This window comes from Microcaecilia unicolor, chromosome 14, assembly GCF_901765095.1.
Source record: "Microcaecilia unicolor chromosome 14, aMicUni1.1, whole genome shotgun sequence".
NCBI classification, from domain to species: Eukaryota; Metazoa; Chordata; class Amphibia; order Gymnophiona; family Siphonopidae; genus Microcaecilia; species Microcaecilia unicolor.
Genome location: NC_044044.1, coordinates 26,675,258 through 26,696,764, shown reverse-complemented (window position 1 = coordinate 26,696,764; position 21,507 = coordinate 26,675,258). Strand labels below are relative to the sequence as shown.

At 45.3% G+C, this 21,507-nt stretch overlaps 1 protein-coding gene across 4 annotated transcripts; it reads right to left on the bottom strand.

Annotated features, from left to right (window-relative positions):
* Positions 1-586: 586 nt before the first annotated feature.
* On the bottom strand, positions 587-16,377 carry LOC115457784 (NACHT, LRR and PYD domains-containing protein 3-like). Of its 4 annotated transcripts, XM_030187377.1 has the most exons (9): positions 16,347-16,377; positions 14,625-14,758; positions 13,216-13,370; positions 11,902-12,070; positions 9,574-9,636; positions 7,357-9,082; positions 5,676-5,762; positions 3,806-3,973; positions 587-856 (listed from the first exon to the last, which is right to left on the bottom strand). In XM_030187377.1, the coding sequence occupies exons 2-9, from the start codon at positions 14,638-14,640 to the stop codon at positions 757-759; spliced, it is 2,484 nt and encodes an 827-aa protein (XP_030043237.1). In that variant the 5' UTR covers positions 14,641-14,758; positions 16,347-16,377; the 3' UTR covers positions 587-756. The 4 variants fall into 4 exon arrangements, with proteins under 4 accessions (XP_030043237.1, XP_030043238.1, XP_030043236.1 ...); XM_030187378.1 differs by lacking the exon at positions 16,347-16,377 and having other exon boundaries at positions 14,625-14,806; XM_030187376.1 differs by lacking the exons at positions 14,625-14,758; positions 16,347-16,377 and adding an exon at positions 14,070-14,137.
* Positions 16,378-21,507: the final 5,130 nt, after the last annotated feature.

Below are 21,507 nucleotides of genomic sequence, written 5' to 3'. Positions count from 1 at the left end.
CCAAATCCAAGGCTTTTGCCTGCCACAAACCGTATTTTGGAAAAAAAAAAAAAGATAGGCGCCCATCTTTTTCGAAATTACGGTTCGGCCCACCCCTTCACGGACCCGGTCTCGGAGATGGACGTTTTTACATATGGGCGTTGGCGTTCGATTATGCCCCTCCACATGACCTACCCAGTCTGTCCATACCTTCCTGTCCCCTTGAGATCCTATGTACTTGTCCCAAGCTTTCTTGAATTCAGATAGGAGTTTTCTTTTTCACCGCCTCAGCTGGGAGGCCGTTCCGAGAATTCGCCACCCTTTCCGTGAATAAGTATTTTCTTCCAGCTACTCCTGAGTCTGTCCTCTGTCACCTTCATCTCGTGCCCCTTCATTCTACAGCTTCCTCTCAGTTGTAAGAGTCTTCCCTCGTGCATTTATGCCACGTAGCTATTTAAACGTCTCTTATCGTGTCTCCCCTCTCCTCCCGCCTTTCTTCCATTCACATTGCGATCTTTATGACGAAGACAACCGACTCCATCCTGTTTGTATCTTTTTGAAGGTTTGGCCTCCAGAATTGTACGCAATAATTCTAAATGAGGTCTCACCATACAGGGGCATCATCACTTCCTTTTTTGTTTTTCTACTGGCCATTCCTCTCCTTATGCACCCAATCATCCTCCTAGTTTTCGCCGTCACATTTTCTATAGGTTTAGCTGTAAGTGGCGGTGCCTGTGGAATATTAAAAAGCTGTGGTGCGGTGTCCTCTCCTGTGTCTCAGACTTTAATCTTTAATCCGTGCCGGGTGCGTCTCAACTTCTCCTCGAACAATTTCAACTTCTGGCAGCCTACTCCACTGAATGGATTATTGCAGAGGCTGCAAGTGCAAGAAAAGAGAAACTGTGTGGGTGTGATAAAACAGTATCAGAGAGTCACAAACGTCTTTAAAAACCTTCACAAGTTTGCGCACACAAAGACACATCCTGCATAAACATCTATCAGCTTAAACACCCACATAAAAACATATACATATCTCTATATACAAACACCCACGTAAAAACACCCCCTCCCCCCCCCAAAAAAAACCCTATAAACAGCTAAAAACACAACTGTCCCTTCATAAACACTCGATTCTATGAGCTTAAACACCCTCGTTAAAACATATACATATCTCTATATACAAACACCCACGTAAAAACACCCCCTCCCCCCCCAAAAAAAACCCTATAAACAGCTAAAAACACAACTGTCCCTTCATAAACACTCGATTCTATGAGCTTAAACACCCACATAAAAACATATACATATCTCTATATACAAACACCCACGTAAAAACACCCCCTCCCCCCCAAAAAAAACCCTATAAACAGCTAAAAACACAACTGTCCCTTCATAAACACTCGATTCTATGAGCTTAAACACCCTCGTTAAAACATATACATATCTATATACAAACACCCACGTAAAAACACCCCCTCCCCCCAAAAAAAAAACCCTATAAACAGCTAAAAACACAACTGTCCCTTCATAAACACTCGATTCTATGAGCTTAAACACCCTCATTAAAACATATACATATCTCTATATACAAACACCCACGTAAAAACAACCCCCCCCCCCCCCAAAAAAACCCCTATAAACAGCTAAAAACACAACTGTCCCTTCATAAACACTCGATTCTATGAGCTTAAACACCCTCGTTAAAACATATACATATCTCTATATACAAATACCCATGTAAAAACACCCCCTCCCCCCCCAAAAAAAACCCTATAAACAGCTAAAAACACAACTGTCCCTTCATAAACACTCGATTCTATGAGCTTAAACACCCTCGTTAAACATATACATATCTCTATATACAAACCCCCACGTAAAAACACCCCCTCCCCCCCAAAAAACCCTATAAACAGATAAAAACACAACTGTCCCTTCATAAACACTCGATTCTATGAGCTTAAACACCCTCGTTAAAACATATACATATCTCTATATACAAACACCCACGTAAAAACACCCCCTCCCCCCCCCAAAAAAAACCCTATAAACAGCTAAAAACACAACTGTCCCTTCATAAACACTCGATTCTATGAGCTTAAACACCCTCGTTAAAACATATACATATCTCTATATACAAACACCCACGTAAAAACACCCCCTCCCCCCCAAAAAAAACCCTATAAACAGCTAAAAACACAACTGTCCCTTCATAAACACTCGATTCTATGAGCTTAAACACCCTCATTAAAACATATACATATCTCTATATACAAACACCCACGTAAAAACACCCCCTCCCCCCCCCCAAAAAAAAACCCTATAAACAGCTAAAAACACAACTGTCCCTTCATAAACACTCGATTCTATGAGCTTAAACACCCTCGTTAAAACATATACATATCTCTATATACAAACACCCATGTAAAAACACCCCCTCCCCCCCCCAAAAAAACCCTATAAACAGCTAAAAACACAACTGTCCCTTCATAAACACTCGATTCTATGAGCTTAAACACCCACATAAAAACATATACATATCTCTATATACAAACACCCACGTAAAAACACCCCCTCCCCCCCCAAAAAAAACCCTATAAACAGCTATAAACACAACTGTCCCTTCATAAACACTCGATTCTATGAGCTTAAACACCCTCGTTAAAACATATACATATCTATATACAACACCCACTTAAAACACCCCCTCCCCCCCAAAAAAACCCTATAAACAGCTAAAAACACAACTGTCCCTTCATAAACACTCGATTCTATGAGCTTAAACACCCTCATTAAAACATATACATATCTCTATATACAAACACCCACGTAAAACACCCCCTCCCCCCCCAAAAAACCCCCTATAAACAGCTAAAAACACAACTGTCCCTTCATAAACACTCGATTCTATGAGCTTAAACACCCTCGTTAAAACATATACATATCTCTATATACAAATACCCATGTAAAAACACCCCCCCCCCCCCCCAAAAAAACCCTATAAACAGCTAAAAACACAACTGTCCCTTCATAAACACTCGATTCTATGAGCTTAAACACCCTCATTAAAACATATACATATCTCTATATACAAACCCCCACGTAAAAACACCCCCTCCCCCCAAAAAACCCTATAAACAGATAAAAACACAACTGTCCCTTCATAAACACTCGATTCTATGAGCTTAAACACCCTCGTTAAAACATATACATATCTCTATATACAAACACCCACGTAAAAACACCCCCTCCCCCCCAAAAAAAACCCTATAAACAGCTAAAAACACAACTGTCCCTTCATAAACACTCGATTCTATGAGCTTAAACACCCTCATTAAAACATATACATATCTCTATATACAAACCCCCACGTAAAAACACCCCCTCCCCCCCCAAAAAAACCCTATAAACAGCTAAAAACACAACTGTCCCTTCATAAACACTCGATTCTATGAGCTTAAACACCCTCGTTAAAACATATACATATCTCTATATACAAGTACCCACATAAACCCCAACCCAAAACAAAACTCCTATAAACAGCTAAAAACACAACTGTCCCTCCATAAACACTCAAACCTATGAGCTTAAACATCTACTTGAAAACATACAGTAAATGCACATTTATATACACAGAAACACCCCCACACAAGCACGCACTCAAAAAAATATAAACGATTAAATACACACACATACCCCTTCCATAAACACCCATTAAAAATATATATCCACACATCCCTCTATAAATAAACATTCTCACACAAGACCCCTCCAAGACACCTATAAATGCCTAAACTCAGAAAGACAGACAGACAGAAGGCCAGCTCACTCGATGGTAAGGAGCCCGGAGCAGTTCTCCACGAGGTGCAGAAAGGTGGGCACAGAGTGGTCTGTGAAGGCGTTATCCCTCAGGTTCAGGTCTCTGATGGAAACATTCGTGCTCAGAGCACTGGCGAGATCCTCCACGCAGCCATCCGTAAGATTCACCATCCAGAGCCTGGATGGGGACAGACGAAAAGGGATGACGGAAGGGGGGGATAATGAGGACAAGAGAAGGGAGACGGTGGGGACAGAGGGATATGGATATCTGTAAGTAACCAGTACACACACACCTTTAAATGATGCTTTTCTTTAAAAAAAAAAAACAAAAAAACAAAATGCCTCGCAGCATTACAAGAAAACCTCATAAATAAACCAGGGGCGTAGCCAGACCTCGGTGGTCCAGAGCCCAAAGTATGCGTTTTAGCCTGCCTCCCCCACCGCTTCCGACCCCCCCCCTCCTGCTGGCCCCACCAGGTACCTTTGCTGGTGGGGGTCCCCAACCCCCACCAGCTGAAGCGTGTAGCGCACTGCACACTCGTCTTAATGAAACTGAGCATGTGCGGGCATGCTCAGTTTCATTAAAATGAGAGCACGCATGGCGCGACTGGAAACAGGAGACGAGGCAAGTGCAAGACCAGCACGGGACAGATAAACGCTTCAGCTGGTTGTGGTCGGGGACCTTTGCCAGCCAAACTGGGGGCACCAGAGCCAATTTGGGGGGGGGCCCAGGCCCCCGTGCCCCCCCATAGATACACCACTGAAATGGCGTTCCTAGGGGGGCTGGCACCCGGGGCGGATCGCCGATGCGCCCCGCCCCCCCGATGCAGCGCAGACCCCCCCCCCCCCGACGAAACGACACCCCCGCGAAGGAACCCCCTCCCCCCCGCCGGGTGCACGCCGCCAGGGGGGTGCCGCGCGCGCGCGCCTTTCCTCTGTTGTTCGATGCTTTTTCTCTGCCCCGGAACAGGAAGTAACCTGTTCCAGGGCAGAGAAGAAGCATCGAACAACGGAGAGCAGGCACGCGTGACACCTCCCCGGTGGCGTGCACCCGGGGCGGACCGCACCCACCGCCCCCCCCTAGGAACGCCACTGAGATACCGTATATGAACAAATCACCCGACACATGCCGTGTTTCGCCCACCAAGGGCTGCGTCAGGGGCTAATTTGAAACCTTAGCTTCAGTAACGGTGTATCTATCTGTGTGCGCTAGAGATAATAGGATTGCTGACTGCTGGTTTTTTCTTGCCTATTATGCATTACAATTGGTCCTTCTCAAAGGTTTCAAATTAGCCCCTGACGCAGCCCTTGGTGGGCGAAACACGGCCTGTGTCGGGCGATTTGTTCATATGTAGTATCTTCAATAAAATCCTTTTGATGGAAACCGTTGGGGGGGGGGGGGGGCAGTTTCTCCAAATGGGTTAGTGTTGTGCATTTCTAGACAGGAATGAACCTGTCTCCTAAGCCAGGGCTTGTGGAGTATGACCTCCGTCCCTCAAATTTACTGCTAAGAATCGCTGTCGAGCTCGTACTGAGCCATGGTGAGTTTTCACCTGGCGTTTGTAAGATGTAACACATATAGGCAACCTGTCCAGGTGTGTTTGGAAATTCTTTCTGATCAAGATGATGGGAAATATTTCTGTATCTTTCTGCCACATCTTCTTGGTCTCAGACTGCATTTCTCTTGATACTCGACTATCTTCTCTCTCTCTTTCCATACGATTTACAGAGTAATCGGTTTCTCCCTCTTTTTGCACGTGTGTCTAGATTTTTCTGTATCTACCTGGGTGCAGGATATGCAGCTGTCTGAGTCTTTGAAAAGGGATGCCTATAGCACTATGGGGCGGCAGGGGGCACGCGGGTGACAGTGTATTACTTACTCCAGAGTCTGCATTTGACAGTCGGGCTTCCTCAGGGCTTCACACAGGAGTTTCACCCCCTGATCTCCCAATCTATTCTGTGACAACCTGCGAAGAAGCAAAGGCAGTCGGTCATCCCTCTCTATGGGGACCGTGTGATGTCTGGCTGAGGTGTTTCTGAGCCGTAGAGGAGCCTGAAAGTTAGGAGAACAGCAGGAGGAGCAGACAAGGAACTTTGGCTCTAGGTGTCCAACATACTACAGATTGCGGAGACCTAATCCTCAGTTCGGCTATCTGCTTCCTATGCTGTGACCCTGGTGGAGTTGCTTTATCTCACAGAGAGTCAATGAAGAACCAGGGATTAGAGTGCAGGGTCTGTGTGTGATGCTGGAGGAGTTACTTATCTCCTTGTGCCTTTATTCTAATTCCGTAGAGGAGCCTGAAAGTTAGGAGAACAGCAGGAGGACAAGACAAGGAACTTTGGCTCTAGGTGTCCAACATACTACAGATTGCTGAGACCTAATCCTCATTTCGGCTATCTGCTTCCTATGCTGTGACCCTGGTGGAGTTGCTTTATCTCACAGAGAGTCAATGAAGAGCCAGGGATTAGAGCGCAGGGTCTGTGTGTGTTCCTGGGGGAGTCACTTATCTCCCTGTGCCTCAGTTCTAAGCCCCCCGGCTCTGTCAATGTCTGTGTGTGACCCAAAGGCAAATGACCCTCAGGCTTTATAAACCCAATCCAGTGAATTATGACTAACACCTTCAAAACCAGTCAGAATGCAGGAATGAAAAAGGCTTTATGACATCATAGAAAGTTAATTCTCAGGAGCCAATCAGATGGGCTTAAGAGTGCTCTGTGATCCCTTCCAAGGCTCCTGATTGGTTTTGGTTCAGGCTGGTTCTTCCTGGTCTTTACTGTGGATAAGGGTTCAAAGGTTGGTGTGATAAAGCACATGGTTTCTTATCGCCCCTATGCTGTCAAAAGAGACCTGCCCTGCCTTGAAACTAGGCTCATTGTTAAAGGAGAACTGTCTTTTCTGCGGGATTAGATTAGCAGATGCAGTGTTTAAAGGAGACCTGCCCTATCCTCCAGCATGAATCTGTGTCTGTAGGGTAAAAGCAGACCTGCCCTTATATGTTTTCAAACAGACAAACAGAGAAAGCCCCCCCCCCCCCTCCAGTCTGAGTTTGTTTCCTGGTAATGGACATTTTTGGATGCTTTGTTCCCCAGCAACATATCTTGATCTATGCAGTAATAAACACTTATTACTGTCGCCTTGGCAGGTGCTTGAAGAATAGATTGTTCCCCTCTGATAAAGCCCCTTATCCTGTTCCACTCTCCATCATAACCTTTCCTCATACTCACAGGTTTTCCATACACCAACACTCAGGAGCGGGCCAGGTTTCAGAAGACGGGAGGGAGATTGTTTAGACTATGGCTTTGGAGAGGGAGAAGTTTGGATTCCGAGTTCTGAAGAGGGAGAGAGTTTTTAGGCCCTTGGTTGATAAGGGAGGTGGGCAGCTTAGGTTCAGGCTTTTAGAAGGGTCAATTGTAGGCCCTAGGTTCTGAAAAGGGAAGTTAAAAGACCCTAGCTTATAGAGAAGGGCAGATTTTAGTCATGGAGTGGATGGATTTAACGCTCTTCTGCTTTTTACACAAAAGGGTCAGCTGGACTGTTTCAAATCTTACAGCGTTCCTTACCTTACAGTCACACACTTGTGTAGCACGCTCTTCAAGCTCTTCATTCCCCAGGACTCGATCGAACAGTTGAAAAGATGGAGGTTCTGCAGCTGCTGACAGGGCCCAAGCACCACAGCCAGAACGTAGCAATCTACAGGTGACATGACCTGGAAGCTGAAATCCACCTGTCTGACCTGGCCCATAGTCTCCTGCACCAGGGCCTTGTTCTGTGCCTCAAACAGATAGTGTAATGTGTTCAGCAGCTGGATCTTATGGCCCTGGGCACTTTCAAACCTCTCTTTGATCCAGTCTACCACTTTACAGACGTTCCCTTGGGGAACTTCTCCAATCAGGTCCTTCAGTTGGGCTGTGGTGGCTGGGCAGGAGAGGCCAGCCATGAACTGGAGGAAGATTTCATACCGGCCATCCCTGGAGGTGCTGGTTTCATCCAACAGCTGGGACAGTTTAGGAGTAGGCGTTTGGAAGAATTTGGCAAGGGCCGCCAGGAATTCCTGCACTGTGAGATGAAAGAAAGAGTATACCACATCCTTCAAGGAGTTCTCCTTCTGTAGAATCTGCATGAGGAAACCCGAGAGGAAGTTGCTGGGCTGCAGGCCATACCGATGGAAGTGGTGGTCACCGAAGACAATGACCTTCTCTGCCACCCCCATGTAGGCCATCTCTCCAGTCTTCAGAAGTAGCTGTCTTGGCTCCTCTGCTTCTCTGGAATGATTCTTCAGGATGTTATGAATATAGTTGGCATATAGCTGGGTGATTGTCTTGGGTGGGCTCCAATCACGTACTCTTGGTGAGGTGAAGGTTGCTTCCAGGGAGGAACAAATTACCCAACAGTATGATGGGTTGTAGCACATAGTATACAGGATGGCATTGTCCTCCACATAGGTTAACATCTCCAAGGACACCTTGGTGTCACTGTTGAACTTCAAGAAGTAGTCTTTGATCTGTGCATCAGAGAAGCCCAGTATCTCAGCATAGAGGTGGACAGGTGCCATCTGCAAGGACTCCAGGGCTGTGGGCCGTGTGGTCACCAGCACGGAACAATCCGGCAACATCTGCCCTTGAAAGAGAGCCCGTATAATGTCCGGAATGGAGCACCAGCTCTCGGGGTAAAGATGTGAGGCCCCCTTTGATTGTGAGTTTGGAGATTTAGCCTGAATGTCAGGGAAAATTATCGGCTCCCGGAATTCATCTAGTCCGTCAAAAATTAACAAGATCCTATTGGTATTTGCCAAGACCTTCTTGAGATCTTTCTCTAGGTAGGGGTAGGAGTCTAGGATGATCTGCTTGAGACTGGTCCTGTCCTGGTAGATGTTGAGCTCCCGGAACTTGAACTGGAAAAGGAAGTGGAACTGCCCATAAATTTTGCCCACTGCCCAGTCGTGGACTATTTTCTGTACCAGGGTGGTCTTGCCAATCCCAGCCACACCGCTGATCACAGCATAAAGGCAGCGAGTGCACTTGCCAAAGCTGGTGCCAAAGATCTCATGATGGCGGACCTTCTCCAGCTCACGGCGCAGGGTTTGCTTGCGCCATTCAACGTGTTCACGTCCACGGGCAAGGAGCTCATGCTGCACCTGCTCCTGGTACCTCAGGGAGGGGATGATGAGCAGCTCTGTAAAATGTTTGTCCAGTGGGAAGGTCTTCTCCAACGTCCAGCCATGAAAAGAAGTTAGTGCTAGGGTAGCATTCCTTTCCTTCAGGATCGCTTGGTGCTGGCGATGGATGGCTTCATCAGAAGAAAGGAAAAATAGTTATTAGAAGGACAATAGTTATTTTCCAGCGATGATTTCCTGTTTCTGTCTGTTTTCTGGACATGTGGCACAGACCCCTCACCTCATCTAACAGGACTTTAACTGGCTGGAGAGGGCTCTTGCCTCTTCCCTTTCCCGAAATTATCACATGAGGAAAGGATGCAGTTCATACCCAGGCTCCCTCTTTACCCACCTATGCTCCTTCCCCTCCCTGCCCATACTGGCCTGCTTGATGTTGAAGAAAGGACTTGTTGAAGCGCTACCTTGACCATTGGAGCCGACTCTGTGGGTGCTGTGGGTGCTTGAGCACCCCCAATATTGGAAAAATTCCTTGTTTGTGTCCAGGGAGGGATTATTTCCATTGGGCTTAGCACCCCCAATAATTTTGAAAAGTTGGCTCCTATGACCTTGACTGAACCCTAACCCTGCCCAAGGGTTTCCCTACTACTACGTGCAAATCACTTACCTACCAGGCAGTCTTGAATAACCTCATCAGGGGCCCAATTAATCTCCTTATGCAAAGAGTCTCCTGCAACATCCAAAACAAACCCTGGTGACAATGCTGCTCATACGTCCTGTTCTCTATCAATGCATTTCTATCTGTCTCAGTCTTTTGGTATCTCTCTCTCTCGCTCCTTCTTTCCTTCTACCGCCCATTCTCTTTCCATTCACCTTCCTTGCATCCATCTACCGTTCTGGCACGCACAGCCAAACTGCTTTTCAAAATACCCATAATGCATGTATATGAGAGAGATTTGCATGCACTGGCCACCCTTGTATGCAAATCTTGCTTTTGGCATATTTGTTGTAGAAATCCTGAAAACCGGACTGACTGGGTGGGTCTTGAGGACTGGATTGAGAAATTCTATGGCCTACGCTTTTGATATTTTTCCAAAGACCTTGGTCTTCACTCCTAGTCCTCAAGGTTTTCACGATACCCCTAATAAATATGCATGAGAGAGATTTACATATAATGGAGGTAGTAAACATGCAGATCTCTCTCAAGGCAGTGCTTATCAACTCAGTCCTCAGGGCACATCCAGCCAGTCAAGTTTTCAGGATATCCACAATCAATATGCATAAGAGAGATTTCATGTATTGCCTCATCGGAATGTAAATTTATCTTATCCCGAAAACCTGACCTGTTGGTGGCCCTTAAGCTTCAAGGACTGGGACTGAAAATCAAGGTCCTAAGATATGAATTGAAGCACTGGCTTTCTCATCCTCGAACCCCCTCCAATCTGTATTTAATTAATTAATTTAATTTAGTTTATTGGAAGAATCCATATACTGTCTTTCAACCTTGAGTAGGGACACAGCAAAGTGGTTTACAAGAAAAGAAATATTGGAAAGGAATCTGAAAGGAGGAGGAGAGCAGAGTACAGAGAGCCATACGCAATGCTGAAGTGGAGAGTTTTTCAAAGCCATTTTGAAATAGGGTTGATTTAGTTTCCCTCTCAGGTGCTGAAGAAGAGAATACTACTCTACAGGGCCAAAAAGTGAAAACACAGGTCCATCTTGTAGTATGGAGCTGATGGGTGGAAAGGAACATAAGTACATAAGTAATGCCATACTGGGAAAAGACCAAGGGTCCATCGAGCCCAGCATCCTGTCCACGACAGTGGCCAATCCAGGCCAAGGGCACCTGGCGAGCTTCCCAAACGTACAAACATTCTATACATGTTATTCCTGGAATTTTGGAGTTTTCCAAGTCCGTTTAGTAGCGGTTTATGGACTTGTCCTTTAGGAAACCGTCCAACCCCTTTTTAAACTCTGCTAAGCTAACCGCCTTCACCACTTTCTCCGGCAACGAATTCCAGAGTTTAATTACACGTTGGGTGAAGAAAAATTTTCTCCGATTTGTTTTAAATTTACTACACTGTAGTTTCATCGCATGCCCCCTAGTCCTAGTATTTTTGGAACGTGTGAACAGACGCTTCACATCCACCTGTTCCACTCCTGTTCCACTCCACTCCGCTAAAACTAGTTGATTGATTTTTTTTTTTGTTGTTTTGTTCTGAAAGAGATTAGAAATCAGTGTTGTCAAGTAGGGATCGGAGTAACATGATCCATTCGGATTGTTCCAGTAAATAATCTGGACACTGGAGGAGCTGCAGTTTATGGAGGACTGATTTGAGCCAAAGTGAACAGCATTGCAATAGTCAATACGAATTGGAATCAGAGCAAAAACCAAGGTTTCCAAGTTGTCAAGGAAGAATTAATTTGTTCGAGTGCAAAATAAGAGGGTTTAATAACTGCAATCTGTGAATTGAAAGTCAGCAGAGTCGGATTTGAAGCTCAGGATTGTGATACTGTCAAAGAGGGGAATGGGGTTTACGAATACATAGTAACATAGTAACATACATAGTAACATAGTAGATGACGGCAGAAAAAGACCTGCATGGTCCATCCAGTCTGCCCAAGACAAACTCATATGTGTATACCTTACCTTGAATTTGTACCTGTCCTTTTCAGGGCACAGACCATACAAGTCTGCCCAGCAGTATTTCCCGCCTCCCAACCACCAGTCCCGCCTCCCATCACAGGCTCTGGTACAGACCGTACAAGTCTGCCCTCCTCTATCCTCTCCTCCCAATCACCACCCCCTCTTCCCCCCACCTGCTCCGCCACCCAATTTCAGCTAAGCTTCTGAGGATCCATTCCTTCTGCACAGGATTCCTCTATGCATATCCCACGCATGTTTGAACTCCGTTACCTATCAACCTATAGGTTGACTAGATGATATGGTTCCACCTGATACTCTCTCCCTCCACCATGCTTGTGGGGTCCATACCCTTGTCGTCAATCTCCTGTAGGATCCTTTTCACCTTCAGAAAAGCATTGTTTTCCCTGAAGTCTGTGAAGCTTTGCCACATGGCTCGGGCAGCTTTGGCATCCTCCTTGGACAGCACTGTCTTCAGTAGGAGCTGTGACGCTTTGTCACCATCAGCACCAGTGATTTGCTGTGGGGAAAGGTGGGAGGGGAAAGAAGGGACACATGAATTAATATTATACTCTCTTATTTTCCAAAAGCAGGGTCCTCTCCATGTTGATGGTGGGGTCCAGTTTGAGACATGATTTAGGAGAGGAGAGGACCAAGCTGGTGGGATCTGAAGTAAGATTTTGGGGAACTGAAAAAATTTGATTATGAACCACCAATGTCCCCCAGATTCAGAGTAAAGAAACAGATATTTGATAAGCTTCATACTACTTCCGAGAAAGCAAAACAGATGGATGGACAGAAATTGGATACATCTCATACAGTGCTCTGGAGACAGATGGATATATGTATTACAGACACTTCTTTCTCAACCTTGGAGAATGGACAGTGGACATATCTTGAACTTCATCCTAGAGGTAGTTAGATACAGGGAGAGACTGGAACCACTACACTGAATCTAAAGACATGGATGGACAGACTGACACAGTACAATTCATACTCTGTCCCAGAGACAGGAGGGTGGGTGAATCCTTGGATTCACCTCACACTCTACGCTGGACAGACATTGGTCATATCTTCCACTCTGCGTCAGAGGTAGATGGTTGGATGAAGAGACAGAGTGGATGCATCTTGTATTACACCCTGAATATGAATGGATAAATGATAGGGTAATTCATAGAAAAAAGTTTGGTTCATTTTTACATCATTTTTAGCATTTTTTGGTTTATTTTCAGGCACTTTTTGGTTCTTTTTGAAAATTAATCTGTGTAAAATGTCATTGATGTGCTAAAAGCTTATTGCATATATTATTTTGGAGGTTGTATTGTGTAGTCAATTCAGTGTGTATTCTTTACATACAAAAAAAATTTCCAAACTGAAATAGTTAACTAAATGCACACCTCGAAATGATCGACACGTATACAGGTTAACAGTGGAAAAGTCTATTACTCCACTCCAGAGAGAGATGGCTGTTCATCAGTCTATCCATTTATCTATTCATTGGTTCTATCTATCAACCCACCAAAGTGTTGGCCACATCTCATACACCACCTTGGGAGGGGGGACCTTTTTTGTGTGTTTATTAACCTCTGTTCGTAGCAGATATCTTCACAGATATGCACGTAGCAGATTTTATAGCCCTCCATGGAGAGGGATAGACAGACACACCTCGTATTCCAGTTTGGATATGACGGTCTTGGCGTAGAGACTGAATGCCACAGCACATGCGACTTCTGCCGTAGCATCCTCCAGCCGTTGGCAGTACAGCATCGTCAGTCGGCGCAGCTGTAGGTCGCTGAACCCATCCAGGACCCTGGAGGCTACTGTAAGAAAGAGAGCCAAGGAGAAACACCCAAGACCTGTCATTGTCCAAGAAAAAAATGGTCCTCAAACTGGAGACCAGGACCCATGAAGAATGCACCATGAGATGAAGGCGCGATTAGTACCATGACTGTTTCCAAGCTGAAGAGTCTACTTGGAGCTTGCCTTATACTGTGGGATGAATGCAGGATATGGAAAGGTGTGTTTAGAAGGTGAACAGTGGTGAGGGGGACAGGTGTATGTGGAATTAGGATGTGATTATGGGATGGAAATACACACAACATGTACACTGTGTAGGAAAATGAAAACCAGATACGTATTGGAAGGGGTCAATATTCAAAGGGGCTTCACTGGGCAGGAACGGCTCCTGCCCAGTTAAACCTCACTGAGCTGGCCGGTCACTGAATATCGGCACTATCTGGCCATTCCCTAACTAGCTAGTTTAGGGGTGGTCTAGGGGGCAGATTTTAGGCAGAGCCACTACTTAGCTGGTTAGGAACATATTCAGTCTGCAAACTGGGGGGGGGGGGGGGGGGGGCGAGGAGGGGGAGATAATAATCCCAGAGTCTTGCAATGATTTTCAGTGGCCCCAGTCAACTGCAGTTCTGCAACCTGGTAAACTAACTTTGAATATGCACACCCCCCCCCTTAAGTTTTCTTTCAACACTATGCCTACTCTGTTTCTGAGCTGGCATGCATACCTGCTGCATAGTTTACGGGTTTTATTAAGAGCTGGGGCCAGTCCCTTCCTTTCATGGCGGTATCTCCCTCTTCCTCCCCTCAAAGAGAGAGAACAGGAGAGGAAAATAGGGTGTACCCCAGAAACCGCCCAGCGCATTTGTCATGTGAGGTGGGCCATACCAGAGCTCCCATTTTGAAGGCGAAGAGGTGGATGGCTCCAGGTCACGAGACTATAACAACACTTTTTTTTTTTGTTTCAGTATGAAAATTGCTGGAGGTGATCACTGGGTTATTAACTTCAGTTAGATTTGAATTAATTGACTGAGATTCTAATTGGTGTGGTGTGGTCCAAGGAATTGGATCCAACACCCTCGGGGAAAGGGACCAGAAAAAAAATGGTCAACCAACAGGGTCAAGGGATTTGCTCTTTTATTGAACTAGCCAAACACTGGAGGCTGCTGTGTGGATGGGAAGAGGGAGGTTTTCAATTTGGATCAGCTTCTTGGGGGTGCCCTATATTCTCCTACCTAGGGTATGACTGTCAGCGCTGAAGAACACTCAGCAATAACGTTTACCTGGCAGATTGCTCATGGTCCTCTCCACACTTCTTCTCCTTCTTCTGTGTCCTCCTTTCTTTCCCTGTCACCCTGCTCCCAAGTGTCACTGGGTGCAAATCACGGCGCATCAGTGGCCACGGCAAAGCTTCTGGCTGGAGAAAAGGAAATGAATGTGTGTTAAAATAAGAGCAGAAAATATATTCTTCCCCCCTCCTTCCAGTGGTTTCTGAGCAGGTTATGTCAGAGACAAGTGAGAGGTTGGGCTCTAGATAAAAAGTCCTTTCCTTTGCCCCGAGGAGCAGAGAGCAGGTTCTCAATAACTCCAGGCTTAATTCACAGCCAGAACAGAGTTTGCAAAACACAACAGGAAAGAAAAATGCACCTGGGCTTGTGCATACAGTGCTGAGATAAGGCAGGAGGCCAGCAGATAAAAGGGGGATGATCATTAATCATTTTCTATAATGCAGTAGAGAGTCTAATCAACACACAGACAGACAGACACATATGAAAGGACTTGGAGCTGATGCCAAACAACCAAGGCTTGGAGAAGGTTATAGATGGGGCGTGTAATGGAAAAACAAAGACTGATATTGATCTAGGTTTAGCAGGCTGGAGATGAGTCATCTGAAATCTGGCAGAGGGTGGGGACACTTTCAGTCACTGATACTGGGTCCAGTGGAAGCTGTGAAAAGAGGGAAAACCTGGGGACCCAGCCATACAATATCTACTGTACTTGATTGTAATCCACCTTGAATTACTGTTTTTGCATGCAGGCCTGAGCACACTCCAAAAAGCATGATAGGGTACAACCTGTATATAGGGACACGCAAGAGAGTGGCTATTTTATTAATTGTGGTTATACCGTGTAACTCATCTGTGAGGGACAGCGAGGGGAGGGGGTGTTTTATCCTAAATATATAGTGTAACTTGTATAAATGGGGCAGTAAGGGGAGGGGGAGTTTTAGTCTTAATACAATTCTGGTCGCCGTATCTCAAAAAAGATATACTGGAATTAGAAAAGGTGCAGAGAAGGGCGACGAGAATGATAAAGGGGATGGGACGACTTCCCTATGAGGAAAGGCTAATGCGGCTGGGGCTCTTCAGCTTGGAGAAAAGGCGGCTGAGGGGAAATATGATAGAGGTCTATAAAATAATGAGTGGAGTTGAACGGGTAGATGTGAAGCGTCTGTTTACGCTTTCCAAAAATACTAGGACTAGGGGGCATGCGATGAAGCTACAAAGTAGTAAATTTAAAACGAATCGGAGAAAATATTTTTTCACTCAACGTGTAATTAAACTCTGGAATTCGTTGCCAGAGAATGTGGTAAAGGCGGTTAGCTTAGCGGACTTAAAAAAAAAGTTTTGGACGGCTTCCTAAAGAAAAAGTCCATAGACCATTATTAAATGGACTTGGGGGAAATGCATTATTTCTGGGATAAGCAGTATAAAATGTTTTGTACATTTTTGGGATCTTGCCGGGTATTTGTGACCTGGATTGCCCACTGTTGGAAACAGGATGCTGGGCTCGATGGACCTTTGGTCTTTCCCAGTATGGCAATACTTATGTACTTATGTAACTTGTGTATTGAGGACAGTGAAGGGAAGGGGTTTATCCTTAATAGAAAGTTAGAAGGTGTAACTCATCTGTGAGGGGAGGGGGCCTTTTATCCTTAATATAAAGTTTATACATAAACAGGTTTTCATTCTAAAGAATGTGGAAGATGATCTATAGATACTGACCTTAAATTCACCGACGGCCTCCTCAGTCACACACACAAAACCAGCAAAATATTCAAACAGGCGTGTTTTCCGGTCGTGTTCAGAAAGCGCCTGCGATGCGCAGGAGGGAGAGAGGCAGCGAAGGGATTCGCTCCCGCTATAGTGGCTCAAAGCCCAGGACAGAAACACGGAAGTGAGTTTGCTGAGGGGCAGGGCAGACACACCCTAATGCCAAAGCAGTGTGGTTCCTTTGTTAGTTTACTTTAAAGGTAATTAGTAGAAATAAAAGAAAACAAAAATAAGATGATACCTCTGTATTAAGGGTATTATCTTATTAAAGGTATCCTCTTCTCTTTGTTTTAAGTCTATTTATTACCTTGGTGGTACACAGAAGCTAATCCAGTCCAGGTTATGCCCTCTTGCATTCTGGGAAATGTAGTTCTGAAACACCTAAGAAGCTGGAAATCAGTTACTCATATTTCCAAAGGCAAGCGAATAACATTCAGGAACACTTAGGGGGCCTTTTCAAGAAAAGCACCGAGCAGTTGTCGCATAAATTAGCGCGCATTAACTGCTACCGCACAGGTGTGCTGTTACCACGGTGATTCAGCAGTTAATGCTCACTAATTCACACAGTTACTGCATTTTCAGCTAGGGGGCAGGATCTAGGGCATGGATATCATGGATAGCATTCTCTAATTAGCACAGGGTTCATACAGCCAGGGTTTTTTTTTTTGAGGGGGTACTGAGTACCGGCACCTTTTCCATTGTCTGCTAACATTGACCCACGGACCCCAAGTTTTCATGAAAGAGCTCAGGCTCTACACACCAATTCTGCCTTGTCATAGATTCTGTGACTGGTTGCAGGAGGCCTGGCTATTGTGGGGTGGGTCCCTCAGCGATCACCTCACCCCTGAAGGGTGGCCTAGCATTTGAGTGCCGGCACCTTTTTTGCTAGTAAAAACGCACTGCATACAGCGCACTGTCATGAGAGATGCTAAGTGTATCTGTACTAATTGTGACCAGAGTGGACACCCCAATTAAACATTTTTGCACAGGAACTGCAGAAGACATGCTCTCAGTTGTTGCTGCGCTGCTTTTGCATGTACCCTGCCGCAGGGCTTTGCTGTTAAGGCATGGTAAGCACAAAAGTTACTGCATTTTAGTAAAATACCTCCTTCTTAAGTCTCTACTACCCAAGAGGAATTATGACTGAAATTGTACCTAAGCCACTGTAAGGTTGAATAACTTGCAAGGTCCACTCTTAAGAGATGTGCAGGCTCAACCGAGATATGGTGCCCAGAGTCCCAGTGCATGGTGGAACCTGTAGTCCCTTTTCTATTAGTCCTGCCCATCTCACAGCATTCTGGGAGCTGTGATCGTGTTTGCATTACTACTCCTACTAGGTTCCTGTATTCTGGGACCCCGTGGTCTTGTTTTCTACAACTCTTCACCGTCTAGGATTGACACATCACCCCTTGTCAGTTGAATGGGATGCCTTGGTCCTGCTCAAGGAGGTTTGATAACAGGAGATGGCATGAGCCTATTCTGGCCCATTATCAATTTCATTATTTTGGGTGTACCAAGATGGCAGCAGCTGCATTGGGGAGAATTAAAACCTTCTTGGGTGGCATGGGTGGAGACCGGCTTCAGCCTTGTGACATCATGCCGTGTCCTGTTATCTTGGTCCTGCTTTTACACTACTGCATTGCAGGGGTTGTAGTTCAAATTTTCTTAGAGGAAAAATGGGAACCTCAGGTCCCTGCATGCAATGGGGCAAAACCAGGTTTGGATCAGCCTGTTGAGTTGACCTGCAGTGAGCAGAGATGCCAAGTTACCCAGTTCCAGGCTGGAGATTTTGGGACAGTCCTGGATTTCTTGACCATTCTGTCCAGATGCATTAAGGGATATGCAGCATTGATTTCAACAGGCGAGATCTGGCACTACAAATCCCACACTGCTGTGGGATATAACTTAAAAACAGGACTGGCCAAAGTCTCAAGCATTGATCTGAGTAATATGAATCTCTAAGGGGGTCTTTTACTAAGGCACACTCATGTTAGAGACGCCAATGCATTCCTACAGGCGTCTCTAACGTTTAGCGCCTGCCCAATTTTAGCGTGCGCTAAAAACGTGAGCGTGACTTAGTCAAAGACCCCCTCACTGAGTTGGTAAGTCTGAGGGCTGGCTCCTTTTGTCTATCACCAGATATCCATACTGCAGCGGGACATGTTTATCCACTCCTACCCTAGCTGAGATAATATTTAACCATCTCTCTGACCTGACGTGCAACTTTCTTCAAATCAATCACCTTACTTTCTAATTCTTCCTACTTTCTTACTCATCTATATGTCACAACTTTGCCTTACCCTTCACTACCAATTATAATGTTCTAGTACATATTGTGTTGTCATTGCAAGCAGTATACCATGCCATACTTTGTATTGTTGTTCGAATATTTTTACTGCTGTAATTGCCTATTGCTCATGTTTGATCTATTCTTACTGTACACCGCCTTGAGTGAATTCCTTCAAAAAGGTGGTAAATAAATCCTAATAATAAATAAATACCAGATTATTTGATTCCATAACATTAAGTCCCTTAGCCGGTGTCATCATTTAAGAATCATTCCCCCACCCCCCCCACCCCACCCCAATACAAAGATCCAAACATGGGGAGAATTTCAGACCAAACTGGCACAGAAAGATTTTGAGTTCCTTTATTTTCATTTTCTACAAGAAAAGAATATTAACCTAAAAAAAAAAAAAAAACATGAAATATTTGTACGATGCTTAGAAAACAGCGGCTCGAGTCGCACTAAGTTATCACAGAGTCACCAGTCTGAAGAAACAGTTTTACATCTTTTTAACATCACTTTCTCTGCATTTCAAAATTTTGTTTGGTTTTTTTTTTTTTTCTTTTCCCTTCCCCCCCCTCCCCTACTCCGGGGTTTTTCTTAAAGTTTACTAAAAAATAGTTACAAAAATAAAAAAACAAAAAACAATTTCTACAGTAATTCTAGCTCAGAGCCACAATCTATTTTGAGGTTCTAAGGGAACGGCAAGGAAAAATTAAAAGCACAAGGCTTCACTGAGTGAGACCCAGCACTGTATCGGACGTCAGAGAGGGGGAAGAGGGTCGTTTCCGGCGACAGGCAGATGCACTAACTCCACGGAAAGAGCCCTTCCCTTACCGATCCCTTAGCGAATCGGTAAAAAAAAACGGGCATGCATGAAGGTAATCGCATGCAAATGAGCTGCTCGCTGTTAGCTCATTTGCACGCGATTTCCTTCCTAAGGAGGGGAAGCCAGTCGGCCAGCTGAACATGCGCAGAGCAGCCAAGCGTTATGCTGGCTGATCTGCGCATGCCAAAGACGGCTTCATACACGCAGACAAGCTGCGTGTATAATAGCCGTCTACAACCAATAAATTGCCAGGCATTGTGCAACAGAGGGAGAGAGCGGGACCCTAAACGCGCTGTGATTGGCTGCGAGAGACCTGGAGGGGCATAATCTAAAGGGACGTCCAAATAGTTTTGATTTGGACGTCCTCGCACGTCCCGATCCCCGATTCTCCCTGGCGGTGGTCATTTCGGGCACGTAAGAAAAACACGTCCAAAAAGGACGCCCATCACAAAATCTGAAGAAAAAAAACGTCCAAGTGTTCGTCAGGGACGTCCTTTTTTTTTTTTTGAGTGAAGGACGTCCAAGTGTTAGCACTTGAAAGGACATCTCTGACGAGCACTTGGACTTTTTTTTTTTGCTTCCGATTTTTGCGATGGGCGTCCTCCTCTGCGTGGGTCCCGCTCACAGCAGCCCCAACGAGAGGTGCAGACCTCCCGTTAGGTTTTCCACAGTGCGTGGGGTCGGAAACGGTTGTGCGTCGCATCGCATTCACATTATAATAGTAATGAGCTCATTTGCATTCCGTTTTCGTTAGCTGCTACCGTGACAGGAAAATGGCTCGGAGAACCCTTTTGTGCACGTCCCGGTTTACTACTTGCGCGCTAAACTGGCTAGAACCAGTTTAAAAACCACGTTGCTGGCTCGTTCAGTGCATCTGGCCCTCAGCCCCTTGAAATTAGAAAGGTGGATATTACTTCCCTGTACTTCTCATGCCCTCTCTAGTGATGTGATGGGTTCTGTCCTGTCCCACTTTGCTGAAGATTACCCCCCTGTATCTCTTAGCTCTTTGTTAGGGATGTTACAGGGGGTCTATCCTGTCCTGTGCTGTCCCAGCCCCCTGTATTCACTGGATACTTCCCTTCCTGTATCTCTGGAAGGGAGACCGGGGGATCAGATGAGGAAAGGGTGGACTCCCACTTTTAGGTTTTCAAGCTAGGACCTAGAGACCTTAACAATGGGCAGTAACATACAACAGAAGGTGGGGATACAAGAGTTCAGCTAAATTTGTTTCTGCTTTCCTTTCTCCAAGAGCACACGCTCAAGAGTTGAGGTAAGGATTTGAAAATCTGTACAGGCCATTTTTTTTTATTTCTTAAATGATTATTTTTTCCTTGTTTCCTATTTTTTTCAGGTAACTTCTGATGTGGAATGACGGTATCACGCCATGGGTGCCACAGGATTAGGGTTACCCTATGGCTCCAAAAAAAGGAGGGCAGATCGAGCCAGTCTGGGTTTTACTTCCATTGCTTTCAATGGAAGCAAAACCCGGACTGGATCAATGTGTCTGCCTTTTTTTCTGGAGCCATAGGGTAACCCTACACAGGATGCCCACTCCTTTCCCCAGTAACGGTTGCCAGCTGGATCCAGATTTACCTGACAGGGTCAATTCAGTCCTGGATTTACCCCGGTGCATGCAGGGGCTTGTAGTGCATCCCCTAAGAAAAGCAAGACTTAGAAGTCCCTGCATGCAATGGAGTAAATCCAGGACTACATCAACCTTGCTCCCCAGGGACTTAAAAAGCATGGCTAAATATGTAATTTTATACATTTTGATGATCAAATGCATGTGTGTGGGGGGAGGGGAATTATAGTCCAACATCCCTCCCCTCTTAAAATATAAAAGTTTCATTGTCTGGTAGCAATGCTGTGCGATATTGAATTACCGCTTATTCACTATGCCAGTAACTGTAATTAATTATTTTTGAAGAGTTAACTAGCACAACATGACATGACATGATAGAGGATGTGGTTGGCATGAGTTGGTCAAACCTCATTGA

Coding starts and splice junctions, on each gene's coding strand:
- LOC115457784 (XM_030187376.1), bottom strand. CDS start 14,124: ATGAAAGGAAGGGACTGGCCCCAGCTCTTAATAAAACCCGTAAACTAT. Junction 5,763..7,356: donor CACAAGTGTGTGACTGTAAG/GTAAGGAACGCT, acceptor GCTTCTTCGCAG/GTTGTCACAGAATAGATTGG. Junction 857..3,805: donor TCCGGGCTCCTTACCATCGA/GTGAGCTGGCCT, acceptor TTGCACTTGCAG/CCTCTGCAATAATCCATTCA.